The sequence below is a fragment of the Neofelis nebulosa genome, chromosome 13, assembly GCF_028018385.1.
Source record: "Neofelis nebulosa isolate mNeoNeb1 chromosome 13, mNeoNeb1.pri, whole genome shotgun sequence".
NCBI classification, from domain to species: Eukaryota; Metazoa; Chordata; class Mammalia; order Carnivora; family Felidae; genus Neofelis; species Neofelis nebulosa.
The window spans coordinates 87,905,187-87,922,236 of NC_080794.1; the positions used below are offsets into that span (position 1 = coordinate 87,905,187).

At 50.2% G+C, this 17,050-nt stretch overlaps 1 protein-coding gene across 11 annotated transcripts in view; it reads left to right on the top strand.

Annotated features, from left to right (window-relative positions):
• PTPRE (protein tyrosine phosphatase receptor type E) overlaps positions 1-17,050 on the top strand; it is a 162,101-nt gene that overhangs the window by 58,434 nt on the left and 86,617 nt on the right. For 4 of the 11 annotated variants that reach the window (XM_058698124.1, XM_058698123.1, XM_058698121.1 and 1 more), the window contains one exon: positions 6,200-6,222. Coding sequence is in view for 6 of the 11 variants with exons in the window: in XM_058698116.1 (XP_058554099.1) it covers positions 5,808-5,927; positions 6,200-6,222 (143 nt within the window). In the remaining 5 variants the exon portion in view is untranslated. Of the gene's footprint in view, positions 1-5,793; positions 5,928-6,199; positions 6,223-9,797; positions 10,528-17,050 lie in introns of those variants that run through there. The other 7 variants (XM_058698119.1, XM_058698120.1, XM_058698118.1 and 4 more) reach the window with 4 other exon arrangements.

Consider the following 17,050-nt stretch of genomic DNA (forward strand, 5'->3'; position numbering starts at 1 on the left):
AGAGGCTGAGTCTCAGACGCCTGTTTTGGTCCCTCAGATTCTTCCAGGTGGGCTGGCTGGGGGAGGGGAGGGCGTGTGGGAACAAGTGTATTTGGGGAGCCCTGTCTCCTCACCTCTGCTTCCATGCTCAAAATCCGCACAGTTAGAGAAAAAGAGGTTCGTGGAAGCGGACGCGCATGAGGGCAGTCAACCTACCACCCGGTGCTGGCTAGGGGGTGAGTGGAGGAGGGGAGGGGGGGTCCCAAGGTGAGCACCTTCCTCTCGCCTTCAGGGCCCAGGTAGAGGCTGAGCATGCTGTGGGCGCCCAGCCCTGCTCAGAGCCCCAGTTGGGCCACACAGCTGTAGAATGACCTGGGGACGTGGACAAACCCCACAGCCCGGGTAGGCTCCACAGTCCAGGCAGAGAGCCCTTTTGTCTTTAAGTCCCTAGTGCAGCTGGTTTAGTTCCCTGGGAGCTCCAGGAAGCCTGTGCCCAGGTCCCGAGTCCCACTGTACCGCCTGGTCGTGGGATGCCCGGTGGCAAGTTACTTAACCTCTCTGGGCCTCAGTCTTCCCATCTGCAAAGTAGGTCTAAACCAGACTCTGTATGGGGGCATTGAGAGACTTCAGTGATCCCTGTGTGCACTTGACGGGATCTCTGGTGTGGACTACCTGTCATTACAGTGGACACTTTCTCCAAGGATGTTTTCGCACGGTCCTAGCCCTCGAGCACAAGAACCTTCACCAAGATGCTACTTCTGGGGCAAAGGCTTTTAAAGTATGACATTGACGAATGTCACTATTTGAGAATCGTTTGTTGCCGAATGCAAGAGGTGGGCCGGTGAAGAGGTGGGCAGAAGGACCAGGTGCCATCCTGCACCTGCCACAGCCAGGTTCGTGCTGGCTCCGGGCAGAGGGAGGGGGCACGTGCCTGTTCTAAACCTGCGCACGTGGCCCGTGGGAGGGGAGCACAGGCGGGGCCACCCTCCAGGCTGGGGCTGGGAGAGCACCCTGTGCCTCAGAAGGAAACAAAAAGTCCTGTGTTCCCACAGGATAATGGCAGAGAGGAGCATGGAAGTTCAGAAGCCAGCAGCCGTTTGAACTTGTCAATATGGAGTCATTGGCTTCCTAATGGGCATAGTTTTCCAATCCAAAGAGGCCCCTCCCCCAACTGTGGGGTAATTAGGGAGGTGCCCTTCTGTGCAGTTGGGAGACTGGGGATCCAGCTTCAGAAACAGTGTCAAGAAGCAGGCAGGGACGCACGTGGGTCTTTGCTGAGCAGCTGTCCCTGAATCATTTTTAAAATTTGCCGGAGGGGCGCCTGGGTGGCGCAGTCGGTTAAGCGTCCGACTTCAGCCAGGTCACGATCTCGCGGTCCGTGAGTTCGAGCCCCGCGTCAGGCTCTGGGCTGATGGCTCGGAGCCTGGAGCCTGTTTCCGATTCTGTGTCTCCCTCTCTCTCTGCCCCTCCCCCGTTCATGCTCTGTCTCTCTCTGTCCCAAAAATAAATAAAAAACGTTGAAAAAAAAATTAAAAAAAAAAAAATTTGCCGGATATTTAGAAGTCCAGCTCGTTGGTCACAGATTGGCAAAACTGGTTGGGAAGACAGATCTTTTCTCCAGCCTTAGCAACATTGTTTGAAGGACCCCTGCTCTCACCTCTTCAAGGTGGCTTGCTGTGGGGTGGGCAGAATATCATGGATTCTCCCCAGCTCGTCATTCAGGGAGGTTTCCCACCTCGGGTGAGGTCAGCAGCCCTTCTCAGCCTCTCTTTTGTAGGTTACAAAATACAGAAATTAACAGCTCTGTGGATGCCTGGAAGGTAGGCAAGGAGACGGTGATACTTTGTCAGCATCTGATCTCAGGGAGAATCTGCAGCCCAGGTGATTCGGGAGCATTTTGCATGGTGTCCCATCTCGCACGAGTTGCCACGTGGAGGCAGAGTGCACTTGTTCCTTGACGGGATGCGGAGGCAGCCGACGTGCCACGGCCAGGGCGCCCTGCACTTGCGCTGCTCACCGCATATGTGATGCGGTTTCCGTCGTTTGCTCCTTTGTAAGTGGATGTTGGGCTCTTTGGGCAACCCGCCTAAATGGATTGCCCTACTCCTCGTCTTGAGAGTCGCTGTGCCTGAGGGTGAGCGACACTCCTGCTGTGCCAAGTGCTCTGACAGCTGATCGATTGGGACAGCTCCTTGTCTCCGGAAACCCTGGGATCCAGGAGAATGCGGCCAGGGTGGCCGTCCTCTCCGTGGGGTCTGACCACGCTGATAAGACTGCGGCAAGCCCAGATTCATGGTGTTTGATTGCACGAGTTTGCTTTTTTGTGTGCCCTTGCTTTGCAAAATTTCATAAAAGTTCCCAATTTAGATAGACTATACATGTGGAAACACAAACGGAAACATTGTAATTTTTTTAACGTTTGTTTATTTTTGAGAGAGAGAGAGAGAGAAAGAGAGAGAGCGTAACTGGGGGAGGGGCAGAGAGAGAGGGAGACACGGAATCCGAAGCAGGTTCCAGGTTCTGAGCTCTCAGCACAGAACCTGATGCGGGGCTCGAACTCACGGACCGCGAGATCGTGACCTGAGCCGAAGTCAGAGGCCCAACCTGCTGAGCCAGCCAAGCACCCCTGCATCCAAATTGCTTTGAAAGGCTGCTGCCCACCGCCCACGTGAAAGAGTAGCTTGTAAATACACCCTCAGCAACACACAGGCTGCCCACTTGGATGTTTAGGATGCTTCGGGCCAAGGGTGACTGTGCAAAAGACATTTTACTTTTCTCTGAGTTTTTTAAGATTGTCCGACTCCGTCCCTCTCAGAGCTGGACAAAGTCAGCATAATTCTACCTCCTTCCCTAAATGAAGCAGCCCCGGCAGATGGAGTCTAAACGTCATAGTTTTATTTTCTTCTTTGTGAGGTTTGGATACACGGTAACATTGCTGGGTCTTTCCATATCTCGTGAGCGATCAGGACCAAGCCCTGCAGCCTGGGGCCACTTCCTGCCGGCGTGCCCGCCCTCCTGACCTCGCCCGCCCGGCTCCCCCCCCCCCCCCTCCCGGTGGATTTCCCCTGTCCCGCGTCCTCACACCATCTCTTTCCCAGGGTCTAGCTTGGCAGGCGTCCTCCGCCTCTGTGCCCTAGAAGCAGAGTGGCTGCGTCTGGACGCCCCAGGGACAGACCTCCACACTTGCGTGGTCACGCTGGCTCAGGCTTCCCACAGAAGCACGTCTCCCCCCCCCCCCCCCCCCCCCGCCCCAGCCCGGGACGTGTGCGGCCAGCCTGAGCCTTTCCAGGTCTTCCACACACAGACCTCGGTGCAGCTTTCCCTGGGGGCTCGGAGGGATTTGAGGGAGTTGCTTGTGGCAGCCTTGTGCCCCACCGATGCCTTTCACGGGTCCTCCTGCTGGCAGCTGGTGGTAGACGCCAGGAGTGTAAAGAAAAGGCCGACTGTCCCTGCCCTGAAAGAATTATGGCTTCGTTGGCGGGGGGGATTGGGGATGGAGACACAGAAAGAAAAACCAACGGCCAGTGAACAAAGGTAAATGAACTCCAGGGTAAGCTGGATTTGCCCGTGCGGCCCAGCCAAGAGTGGTCTCAGCAGCCCTGGGTTAGCCTCCCTGCCTCCCTGCTCTGTGTGACATTGGTCAAGGGGCTCGCCGAGCCTCCGTGTTCCCTTCTTCCAAATGGGACTCGCCTGGCCTGTTTTGTGGGACTGGCTGTGGGCTGCGGGAGAGACACCGTGAGCGGCCCTGGACGGGATCCAAAATCCAATGGCTTCTCTCCTTCCCCTGTTTGGAGGGTGGCACCATTCCTGCCACGACCAGAAAGGTTTCCAGGTGTGGAATGATGCCATGCAAACAGCTCAGAGACACCCTCCTGGCGAGAGGAGCAGCTCTGCTCCTGCGAACCGACCTCCCCCACCCCCAGCTTTAAATGCCCTTGTTTCATCTTTTCAGACCTTGTGCTCAGTATTAGAATTGCAGTCTGCATCAGGGCCTTAGGCTGAAGGAAGTGTTCGTGTGCCGAGGGTTGACTGGAGAGGGTATTCTGGTTGCTTGGGTTTGGTTCTAATTGTTCTTTGAGAAACTGATAGTTGTGGTTTTGTGCTATGAAGTGTGTGATCTACTTGACCAGCCCACAGTTCCGTGTATCCTTGCTTAGTTTAAAAACTAAAACAGCCTGTGTTCAAAGCTGAATTCAAAATGGTTGTGTGTGTTTTTGGTTGGTATGTAGTCAATTATGCTTATTTGTTTAACCATCGTTGGGCAGGGTCCCCGCCTGGTTCTGCACACTCTTGGCTTTTCTCCCTTGTGGTTTTCAGTGTGGTTTGACTCAAGCCTGCACCTTTGCTTCTGCATATCATTGGGTTTTATTTTATGACAAAATGACTGAACATTACACTGGGAGGTAGTTTTGAGCATTTCTAACGAAGGCGGAACCATCAAGGGCACTTTCTGCTCCTGGCTTCTCACCATGCTCGGACCCAGACAAACACACACGTCTCTCTCCCCAGCATTTTCCCAGGCTCTCTTAGGGGATTGGAAGGAGTGGACTCTTACAATTATTCTTACGAAAAGCAGTTCCCCTCACCTCCCATGATCACCAGTGGCCCAACAATCAGTGCCTCCCTCACCTTCCCGCCATTCGCTTTGTGTTATGTCGGGCCCTGCTGCACTCTGGGAACTCTGTGACTTTATATGTTACCCAACAGACTGGTTCCCAGTTGATTTTTGGTGGATTCTTTGGAATTTTCTATGTGGATGCTCATGTCATCTGAGAATGCTGAAGTCTTACTTTTTTTTCTTTCCAGTTTCAATGTCTTTTATTTCTTTTTCTTGCCTTATTACGTTGACCAGTACAATGTTATATATGAGTGGCGAATGTGGACATTCTTGCCTTGTTCCCAGTATTAGTGAGGAAGCATTCAGTCTTCCCTACTGAAGATCACATTAGCTGTAGACTTGCCCAACTAGATTTAAAATTCCTTAGCATTAGGAGAACTATTTCTTCTGCTTTTTTTTTTTTTTTTTTTTTGACTTCGACCTACTTCCCGGGTCAGCTTCTTAATTCCTGCAACAACTTGTTATGATTGTGTGCTGGAGAGTGCTGTCTTTGGTGTCAAATATCTAGCCTGGCCATGACTAAGATAAGAAGTATTCTATTTTGGTGGAAGACACCGGGCACCGCATTAGCTGCTTAAAAATAGTGGCGATCGAAACATCTCACGGCACCGATGCATGGTGACAACTCTTCGTGGTCTCTAGCTCCAGCGTGAGGCTTCCCTACTAGCCGCTCACACAAGAACCCGAGGGCCACGTCCACAAACCTGAGGGCCAGCTGAGGAGTGGATAGACAGAGCACGGTATATGGCGTATGGGAAATGAAAGAGTGTTCGTCCACAGGAAGGAACCAAGAACTGGTACATGTTCCAACATGGACGGACCTCAAAAATGTACTAAGTAAAAGCAGCAAATCACAAGACGCCACGTCCTGTGGGATCTCATTTTTATGAAATGTCCAGAAGGGACAAATCCATATGCAGAAAGTAGATTGGTGGTTGCCAGGGGAGAGGGGGTGGAGGGAGGATGGGCTGGAGAGCTAAAATGAACTAATGGGCGTGGGGTTTCTGTTGAGATGATGAAAATGCTCTAAATTTAGGTATGGTGGTGGCTGTAAAACTCTGTGGTTATGCTAAAAACCATTGAATTGTACACAGGTGGACCTTATGGCATGTAAATTATATCCTAATGAGCTGTTAAAAACGAAAAGGACATAAAAGCTAAATTATTGAGGAGTGAGCAGGCTGGATAATGATTTAGCCGGAAAACCTGGATGAGGGGCCAAGCCATGGAGGTTTTAAGAGGCGGTGTCTGGGAAGAGGGACAGAGGGCACCGCCTCGGAAGAGGGGGGCTCCCAGGCTGGGGACTAGACACCCAGTGCTTCTGATCCAGGTCAGCCCCCGCGCCCCCCACCCCCAACACTGACAACCAGAGATCACAGGAGAGCTTGGGGCAGGGCACTTTCTGAAAGCTGATGACTGTAGCAAAAAATGTCATCATCACATAGATAGATAGAGAGGCCTCAGGAAGACCCCAACAACGAAGCAAAAACGAGCACATCCAACTAGACCTGTAGACCAAGAAGCGACTAGAATGAGCAACTAACTAACACACGTAACCAGAAAACTAATTCTTTCTCTTTTTTTTTCCCCTTTCTTTTTCAGACTATAGCCTTCGTTTTCCCTGGGTGAGTACAAAACTTAAACATTTTTTTTCTGATGTGTAGTTAACAAAAAAAAAGGGGGTGTGGAATTTCATGGGATTTCGTTGTTAGCGAAGCATTATTTCTAGAGAAAGAGGGCCAGTATGATCAGCTGGTGTATTTGAATGTTACGCCTTAACCTACTTGAAGAGGCTCATATCATACTTTTGGTTACATCAGTGTGTGTGTGTGTGTGTGTGTGTGTGTGTGTGTGTGTGTTTGAAATCTGGCTTTGCTGTTCAGTCTCCTGAACTATATTGTTGAGAATACAATTTCAACCTGCTCTCCTTTCACTGATTTGTCTGTACTTTTCAAAGGGCCTCTCCTTATCTCGCTGAACACATTGGATGACTATTAGGGAACACAGAGGCACGTAATTGCATTGATGGTAATTGCCTCTTAAATTGATCTGCTTTGGGGGAAACTGCTGAAAAGGAGCTTTTCTGGAATGCACTTTGGGTTTAAAAAAAAAAAAAAAAGAAAGAAACAGTGTCATTGTCACATCGTTTTATGCCTTTTGAGATCGAGGCAATGTTCCACGGCCCTGATGTCCTAGTACTTAGAGAAGGAAACACCACCGCCTTTTAGTGTTCTACTCAGTCGACTTACTGGTGTTAAGATCCCCCAAAGAAATCAAGGGAAGAAAATCTAAGAGCTCTTGAAGTGGCCGCAGTATGTGGGCAGGTGGCTCTGGGGCACGGTGGTGCGTGTGCTCACGTTCGGTGAGTGCACCGGATGTAGGCGGCCAGGACGTTGTATTCCTCACATGCGTCACCTTGTATGAAATACTCTGACTCCCTCCTGAATTATTCTAAGGTCGGTGGGTCGATTGTTTGGCTTTGGCTTCCCCCCCTTTTGGTCTCGTGGCAGTGTTCCGTCTGGGTGTAAATGCTTACGGTAGTCCCGGTGCGATCGAATGCGTGTGGGTTGTATGCACTCTTGCTCCCTGTCTCAGAGGAATGCAGATACAGCCAGCGGTTTATCGAGATAGAGAATGGGGAAGGCTCCGTTTGTCACCTGCTAAGCTAATTGCGTTGACCCTCTTCTCTATGCCATCATTATCGGATGTGAATCAGTTTTCAATGGCATGATCTACTTCAGCAAAAGTCAACAGTGGGCTCCAAGAGCAGGAATATTACTGGAATCATATCCAGGGGTAGAGACTTACGTACAAGAAGTCTTCAGTCCCTTAGTGCCTCAGAATCCTAAGCGAGAGGCATTGGCTCATCCATATTGGTTTCAATGGATATTAAACATGCTGTTCGTCAGGAGCACGGGCTCCCTATCTTGCTGGAATGAAACATTTGAGGGTCTCATCCCACAGACTCATCCCCTCCCCAAATACAAGATTGGGGTTATGATTTGTTATGACATCTGACCTTTACCCTCCTTGGCTCTTCACTCCACACCGGTTCCTCCAAACCCAGTCTTGCCATTTGCCCATTCCAGAGTTTCCTGCCCTCTTGGCAACTCCACCTACTCCCTGGCCATGTCACTCAACCTGGTCCCATCGTTCACCTCCCTTTCTTTCTTTCTTTCTTTTTTTTTTTTTTAAGGTTTATTTATTTATTCTGTGAGAGAAAGAGAGAGAGAGAGAGACAGAGCACATGTGAGCAGGGGAGGCCCAGAGAGAGAGGGAGAGGAAGAGAGACTCCTAAGCAGGCTCCCCCCTGTCAGCACAGAGCCCGACATGGGGCTCAAACCCAAGAACTGTGAGATGACTTGGGCCGAAGTCAAGAGCCAGATGCTTCACTCATGGAGCCACCCAGCCCCCACTTCACCTCCCTTCCAGGAGGAAAGTAAAGGTTGCTCTCGGAAGCTATGTGTTGTTAGGTAACAAGGGCTGCTTATTTTAGGAATTTTCTCTTCGATGTGAGGAAAGTCTGTTCCAAGCATAAGCCCCTGCTTTGGTGGCTACCTCATTTAAAGCCTTTGTTGGAATCTGCTGCTGGGGGCATCAGGGTTAGAACATCGGATGGCTCTCTTAGCCTAAACATTCACTGCTAAACATTTGAGTCTTGTCCCAGAGTTTCAGGATTTCCACTAACAGAAAGGAATTTATTTCTAATTTGTGGGCTTAGAAATTTGGTTTGGAGTCAGCTAGAACTAAATAAACAGCTCACTTTGGGCAGGGCAGGAGAGAACAAGCCCCCTGAGGTCGGTGACTGTCCCAAGCCATGGTGCTCAGGTGGTGGGATGGCTGCAGGAGCCCAGTAGACACCTGCTGGGTGAACCCAGGAGCCCTGGGCGCCCCCTCTGCTCTCAGCTGTCAGTCCCTTCCTGGGGTCATTGTAATGTATAAATGAGCTCACCCTGAGTTAGCAGGTAATAAAATTGATGTAATTAACATCATCGCAAAATTATGGCAGTTGTTTCCAACGTTTAAAGATGTCATTTAGGGGCGCCTGGGTGGCTCAGTAGGTTGAGCATCCGACTCTTGATTTTGGCTCGGGTTGTGATCCTAGGATTGTGGGAGGGAGCCCCGCCGTGGGTTCCACCCTGGGCATGGACCCTGCTTAAGGTTCTCTCTCCCTCCCTCCTTCTCTCTCTCTCTTTCTCTCCCTCCGCCCCTCCCCCTGCACACATGCATGTGCTCTCTCTCTCTCTCTCTCTCTCTCTTCAGATAAAAACATAAAAATAAGGGGCACCTGACTGCTTCAGTCTGTTAGGCATCCGACTAACATGATTTCACAGTCGTGGTTTCGAGCGGGCTGTGCACTGATCGTGGAACCTGCTTGGGATTCTCTCTCTCCCTCTCCCTCTGCCCCTCGCCTGCTCACACTGTCTCTCAAAGTAAATGAATAAACTTTTTAAAAAATTGCAATTAAAATTAAAAAGTAAAAATACCAAGCGGGCATTTAAGTGGGTAGTGATGTATGTCCCAGGACTGTAACAGAGAGCAAAGGAGTTCTTTTTTCTAGCCACACACCCTGATTTTTCATTAAAAAAAAAAAAGACGCTCTATATTAATATCTGGCCTTAAAAAAAAGAGTCCACTTTCCCCTGTTAAACTGGATTAAGAGGGGCCTTTTTAGCATGACCACCATCCCCCTGGTTTTCTTTTGTTTCTCCTTTTTGTACTATGTAAATACAGACTGGGGAAGTAATACTATAATTCATATCCACCATTGAACATGACCAAAGTCCCTCAACCCGACAACGCTTACGACTCTGTGGGTCTCCGTTGCCTTGTCTTTAAATAATGCAGTGGAATGTCAGAATTAAGAATTTATGCAAGACACGTAATTAAGGTTTAAATATCTTCTCCAGGCTCTGGGAGGTCTTGTTTTGTTATACCAAAGGGTATCCACCAGTGAGGAAAATTAAATGATACTGTAACTTGGCTGTTTCACTTTGGTTCTTGGAAATACCAAAGGGATAAAAGGCAATGAAATTAAAGTGCTGATATTAACAGTGAATTTTATTTTAAAATTAACTTGCGGTATTCATTCGCTAGCTGTCTCCTCTTTAATGATGGATCTTTCCTCCTCTATCAGTTTCCGTATGTGTGGTTTTTCTCTTCGAAGTCCCTTTTCTTCTCCGGTGTTGGCGGGAATGGCCACCAAGGCAGGAAAAGAAAAGAAGAATCTGAAGGTTTTTAAATGAGGTGCGGGGGCCTGGCCTGTGTTTGGCAAGGCAGGGCGGACCCCTCGGAACATGCCTTCTGACCACCTCAGCTGGGCCTACGTTTCTGCAGGTGGTTTCTCTGCTGGGCTCTGCGTCTTCAGAAATGACAAGCGTGATGTATGATGTGCAGAGCTCACAAGACTTGAACACTTTCTCAGATATTTGACTTCGATTTCCTGCCTTTGCCCTGTTCTTGGGTTTTTATTGGCATCAGCGGATCCTCTGGGTTTCCTATCCGAGCAAAATGTGTTTCTCCCAACCGCGAAGAAGTTATTCTCCCGTAACTGAGATTGGAAGGTGACGGTACGTTGGAAGAATGCCTGCGGGCCGGCTGGTGACAAACGGATTCATCCCTCATTTGTTTCCATTTCCACCCCCCTCCCCCCAGGAAAGTTTCAACATTCTTCCAAGAAGTACCACCTAAAAGGGTCCGCTGGGTAATTGTTTGTCATATGCCAACGCCATGGATATTAAGCGGTCATGGTTTCCACTTAGAGGAAATAGGAACACAGCTCTTCTATATAAACTCGTGTCTTGTCCCTGAGCTCCTAGGGACCCAGTTCAGAGCTGGAATTCTTCCACAAATCTTTTTCCAGCTGACAGGAAACCATGGATTCTCGCGGGCCGGGATGGCTCCCCAGCATCATCCCCGTAGGACCAGAGGTAAAGGGGCGCCGGAAAGGGGAACTTTCCTCGTCGCTTGGGATTTAGGCCGCGGTTGTTTGTGATATAATTCCTAAGGCGTTTAAAAATCCAGTGCAAGAGTATTAGCAGGAAGCGGTCGTTAAGGGAAAATTTGGCAAGCGCCTCCATTCGCTTTGTCCAGCCCCGTGCAGGAAATCTGGGATTTATGCTTCAGGAAACTGTTTTAATCCACCGCAGCCGGGCCAAGTGGTGCCCAGGGACGGTGCCGTGGAGAGCCGGCTGCCTCAGGGCCGGCGGGTTTTCCGACTGCCAGGAATCCACGGTGAGGTCCACCTTTTAGGAAAACAATCTCCACTTGTTGGGGCCCCAGGCTGACTGGGTGACACGTCAGAATCCCACTCATTCTAAATGGGACATTTCCTTTTTTTATTATTATTTTTTTTTTATAATCAGACCCACCCTCCTAACTTGCCTTATCAGCTAGATTTGTGCAGTGGCATTTTAGTTCAAAATGACACAGTGAGAACGTGGGAAGGACCTGGTCTGCAGGACAGTGAGTTGGTCCTTCAAGGAGCTTGTGATCAGGTGCACGAGGCAGGGCTGGTGTTCTGTGTGCCGGGCTTGCCAGCCTGTGCACTTCGGTGTGGAAACAGACGGCGTCCTCTGCCTGACGGTGGCATTGGTCACACTGCGGGGAAGAGGACAGGAGGTGTATCAAACTTTTGGGATGTATGACTTTTTTTTAAATAAATTTTTTTAATGTTTATTTGTTTTTGAGAGACAGAGAGAGAGAGAGAGCATGAGCAGGGGAGGGGACAGAGAGAGAGGGAGACACAGAATCCAAAGCAGGCTCCAGGCTCCAAGCTGTCAGCACAGGGCCCGACGCGGGGCTCGAACCCACGAACCGCGAGATCATGACCCGAGCCGAAGTCCGACGCTTCACAGACTGAGTCTCCCAGGTGCCCCCCGGGTGTGTGACTTACAGAGGGATTTCTGAGACCCCCGGGGCCACAGAATCGGGAATGAGGTCTGCACAATGTTAGGAGCGGGGACGGACCCCCATTCGATGCGGGAACTCGCTGGCCCCCAACTTTAGTCCCACGGCCTGGGGGATGTCCCCACGTGAACTGGGACACTGGGCAACAGGAGTATAAATCCATTCTGTTCGAAGACTGACCCTCTGAGGTGACTTTTTTAAACAGCTTATTATGGTACAGAGTTTGCTATAAAATATTTAAGATGTTGGAAAACTCTCTGTGGAATTGCTGAACGAAAATCCGTCCTGTAACGGATTCTCTGAGTAGTTTTCCTTCTTGTTTTGAGTGGAAACAAGCAATAAGCAACAAGCCAGAAAAAAAAAAAAATGGACTTGTGTGATTTTTATGATGGGGACTGATTGGATTCTAACAACTTTTTAAAAATACGTTGGTGGCGTTTAACTGATCTCAAACAACCCCACCAAGACTGGTCTGCTGTCAGCAATGATAGAGGTTTTGTGTTCAAATACTGTACGTAAAAATATGTTGAAAGCCACCACGTTACCACACTGTTGCTGCTGCTGCTGAGAAATGAATTTTTTAAAATCGTCATGTTGGTGGAAATTATTATTCACCCAAACAGGACTTGATCTATTTCCTGTTTTGCCACATAAGTTAAATGCCTTGTGCCGTTTATAATCACGCACACACACGTAGAGCACTTTACAGTTTGCAGAGCTCTGGCTCACGACCTCACTCGGGCCTCCGAGATTCCTTGGAGGCAGCACGGGCGTGCGTTCTCACCTCCGCCTTGAAGAAGTGAAGACAGAGACCCAGGCCGCCTGGGAGAAGCGAGCGGGTAGGACAGTGGGAAGGGACCCACCCGTGTGCAGCGGCCCCCGCCCTGGGGCACAGGTTCCCTCTGAAACCGAAAAGCCGGGCCGCACTCGTTCCCGCCCCCCGCAGTGAGGACGCAGACCTGCCGAAAAGAAAGCAACATTTTCCATCATGAAAAACTATCCTTTTGCAGTTATGCGAGGCATAGAGGACAGCAATAAATGAGGACATGTCCCACGGGTCCGGCAAACGGCGTGCTGGTAGATAATTATATTTTGGAACGACTTTATGCTCAGTTGAGTTGATCTTGGCCAGCGTTCCGAGTGTTTCCACATGCTATGTGCTGACCAAATTCAGTTTTCTAATCTCTTTGCACACACTTGCCCGGCTTCCTCCCAGGTTTTGTCTGTTCCCTCCGCCGGTGTGCCTCAGGCGGCCCCTGTGGGCCCATAATCGTGCCGGGTGTTCAAAACCCAAGTGGTAGGTCCGAGTTTCCGGCTTGAGGAAATATTGCCGATAGGGCCTATGTCAGAATCCTTTCTTTTGGCAGGTGGGGTTGTGCGTTTTGCACAGAACCCTAGGAGAGGAATTTGGACAGACCTAGAGTGTGAGTGACTCAGACACGCCCCTTCATGCCCTGAGCCGTACCTTCTTGGTCTAAACAAGTAAAGGGCTGGGTGACAATTTCTTTAAGGTCTCTTCTAGACGTGAAGTTGATGATCTAGGGCGATGCCTGTCTGGATGTGGCATTAACACAGGAATCTCCCTAAAGGAGCCACTGCTGTGAATCCACCAGTTACGTCCATCTCCTTCCCTCCCGGGGGGAAGTCTGTCTATACCTCCTGATGTAAATGTTTTACAACCTTCGCTCGGGAAGGAAAGCAGCCGTCCTTTGCCGCACTCTCTGCCTCTGCTCTTGTTTATGTTAGCTCCCACTGCCTCCAAAAGAACCAGGAAGCATAGAAAGCAGGGCCTTGTTAGTGGGAGAACATTTTTTTTTTTAATGTTTATTCATTTTTGAGAGAGGTGGAAAAACAGAGCACGAGCAGGGAAGGGGCAGAGAGAGAGGGGGAGACACAGGATCCGAAGCAGGCTCCAGGCTCCGAGCTGTTGGCCCAGAGCCCGAAGCGAGGCTCGAACCCACAAACCGAGAGACCACGACCTGAGCTGAAGTTGGATGCTTAACTGACTGAGCCACCCAGGTGCCCCAGTGGGAAAACATTTCTGAAGGGCAGTCTTCTTCCCATGATGTTGTGCGCGTGCACAAATTCAAGACTGCGAATCCTTCGGCTCTGATTTCAAAACTTGAGCAGAAACACGAGTTAGTAAAACAAAGGCCCTTTCCCCACCGTTCTGAGACCCGTTCTGGCAAATGGTTCTGGGGGTTGCATGATGGTTTGTGGTACCCGAAGAAGTGATTCCCTGGGAAGGCAGATTGCTTAGTCTTTTCAGAAACCATGGAAACCCCCTGGGGCCGCCCTGCTTCCCTCTGGTGCGAGTTCTCAGCAGAAGAACAGGCTGGAAAGTGCCTGTCGCGGGAAGAAGTTAGCGTCCTGAATGCACGCGGTGTGGGCAAGATCACCCTCAGAGCCATCACTGTTTCCAAGTCCTGTGTCTGGCTTCCTTCCAACGTGAAGTCACCGCCGACATTCTGTTGTGCTGTTTCCTGTTGTGGGTGGATTTATTTAATTTTTAATGAGTGATTCACAACCCATGGCTGTCTGTTTTTCCTCCTGCTGAGAATTAAGACATGTTTCCTTTAAAAAAAAAAATTGTGCTATCATCTGGGTACCGTGGTGCTCGGCGTGTTTGGGACAGGGGGACATGGTGATACCACAAAGGGGAGGCATTTAGCCTCCCCGGGACTCTTATGAAACAGCAGTGATGAAATCATCCTGTGACTATGCTGCTCCAGGGTAGAGGCGGTCAGACCTCATTATACATCCCCAGACCCTCCTTTCTCTACAAATGTTGTTGAATGCCGTGTAGCTGTTTAAAAAAAAAAAAACAAACTTTTTTTCACGTTGCTACAAATCCATTCTGCTTGGAAAGCCACGCGGTCAGTCTCCCTCCCGGAGAGCCCAGTAATCTAATCAGTTGCCACTCACTCAAGCTTCCTCCTCGTCTGCCTGTTTACTCCAAGCGGCCTCTGTCCACCCAGCTGGGCTCATGTGCCACCTCTGGTCCATAACCTTAATGGAAAATAGCACCGGGAGGCGGTGGGGGGGGGGGCGCATCTTGGGGACCAGAGCTGTTGAGCTCCTGTCTCACGGTCACTCCCTGCCAGCCTGCTTCCACTCCTTGGCAGATCAGCATCGCTCCTTCAGATGGGTGGGGGGTGCCTCCATCTGTACAGTGAGGCACTCCTGCCTGGCCTGGGCGTAGCCGGCCAAGCTCGTGCCCCACGCCTGGCACCAAGGACCCCAGCGTGGGGCTTGTGTACTGAGTCGGACCGCATCAGAAATCTTTTTTTTTTTTTTGCTTTTTTTAAGTAGGCTTCATGCCCGTCATAGAGCCCAACGTGGGGCTTAAAGTCACAACCCTGAGATCAAGACCTGAGCGGAGATCAAGAGTTGGGTGCAAAACCGACTGAGCCACCCAGGCGCCCCCAGAAATCTAAATAGTGCATCAGGTCCACCTGGGTGGCTCAGTCGGTGGAGCGTCCGCCTTCAGTTCAGGTCACGATCTCACGGTTCATGGGTTCGAGCCCCATGTCGGGCTCTGTGCTGATAATGGGGAGCTTGGGGCCTGCTTCAGATTCTGTGTCTCCCTCTCTCTCTGCCCCTCCTCATCCCCCGCTTGTGTTCTGTCTCTCTCTCTCTCTCTCTCTCTCAAAATAAAATAAACATTAAAAAAATTTAACTACTGCATCAGAAATACAAATATTACATCAAGAATCTAAGTTCCCAAGACGGCTCTCCAAGTACCTTTTCTAGAAATTCAGATACCATGGCAGAAATGCAGGTGTTGTACTCCAAGTCCAAATACCTGGTCAGAAATCCAAGTGCCTGGTTAGAAATTCAAGTAGCATGTAAGAAATCCAAATACTTCTCGTCAACAGTCCAAAAGTATTTGATGATTTCACTCCTATGTGGAATTTAAGAAACACGGCAGATGAACATAGGGGAAGGGAGGGAAAAATAAGATAAAAACAGAGAGGGAGGCAAACTGCAAGAGACTCCTAAGTACAGAGAACAAACCGAGGGTTGATGGAGGGAGGTGGGTGGGTGAGGGGTGGGCATTGAGGAGGGCACTTGTTGGGATGAACACTGGCTGTCGTATGTAAGAGGTGAATCACTAAATTCTACTCCTGAAACCAATACGACACTAGATGTTAACTGACTTGAGTTTAAATTTAAAAAAAATAAAATAAATCCAAATGCTTCTTTAGGGTTCTTTAGGAACCCAAGTACCACGTCTGAGCATTTGTCACTGTAGTGCGTATCGGGTCCTCATTTTTCCCTAGAATGTGTTGCCCCTTTTCTGAAATTCATTTTAAAAGTTAAAAAAAGGTAACTTTTATTTCAGCTGGGCTCCTATGCAGTTTGTAGAAACTTGTCTGTTGTCTGAGTCGGGGTGACCCTGGGAGATACGAAACAGTTGGCAGTCACCCCTAGTCACACAGCGCAGTGAGGCTCAGTGGATGGCTGAGGAAGCTTTTTCGTGACGTCTCTAATCCAGATTCCGCGAAAGACCAAGAACCAGTGTCGGCGGGGTCTCGGCAATCCTGGTGGGAAGTTTCTTAAATCCACAGGAAAGGGTTTTCTTTGAGGATATGGTTAAAAGAGAATTAATTACATCCTCGTCTTGGGAAATGAAAAGTCAAATTAAGCGAATGGCCTGATGAAAGAGAGCTCCCGGTTCGGCTGTAGAAACGCGTCTTTTCTAGAACTCCTGTTTTCTGTTCTCCATGATTTGTAGAATATGGAAAACATCGCTGGAACTGTCGCCTGGTTGGCTAGGAGACAAGGGGACGGAGACCAAGCGAGTTGGCTCCGCACCTGACTGTGACCTGCGGCACACGCCAGCTCGAGGGGCGGCCAGTGTCCTCGCTGGGACCCAGCAGCTCCCCAGGTCCACGAACCGATTGCGGAAGGAGGGGGAGTGCAAGAGTGGTCGGGCACAGGGAGCGGGGGAGAGCAGGCAGTGGGCAGAAAGAAAACACCTGTGCCTTCTCCACGGTGCCTGGGCGGCACTTAGTGTGAACGGAGCCAGCTACAGAAGCTGTTGGATTGCTTGTTCAAAGTGTAGGACAAAAAGCCTTTTTCTTCCTTCTGTGGTCTCTCTCTGGACCTGTCATGCTGGGTTTTTTGGTTTTTGGTTTTTTTTTACCTTCTATTCGGTGTCATGGTCCCTGGGGTACGGGGGTACTCTAGGCAGCACAGACTGTCACAGATGCCCCAGACCGTGCCCCGCGACTTGGTAAGGAAGTGCACACATCAGGGGGCAGGAAGCAGGGAGTCAAGAACCAGCCCTGGGGGAGGTGGCAGCAGGTGGGCCAGGTGTAAGGCTGCAGGGTCCCGGAGCCCTGCGCCATTGTCCCATCAGCCTGCGCCTTCAAAACACAGAAATTCAGAGGTAAAGTTATTACAGACTTCAAGACAGCGGCTACTGGGCGAGAAACCCCATGCACCGGGCCCTTCTGAGTGTGGGTCTCTGGGCGACAGCTCTGGTCTCTTACCAACCCCCACCCCCACCCCCCCCCCCCAGCAGCCCGGCGGTAAGAA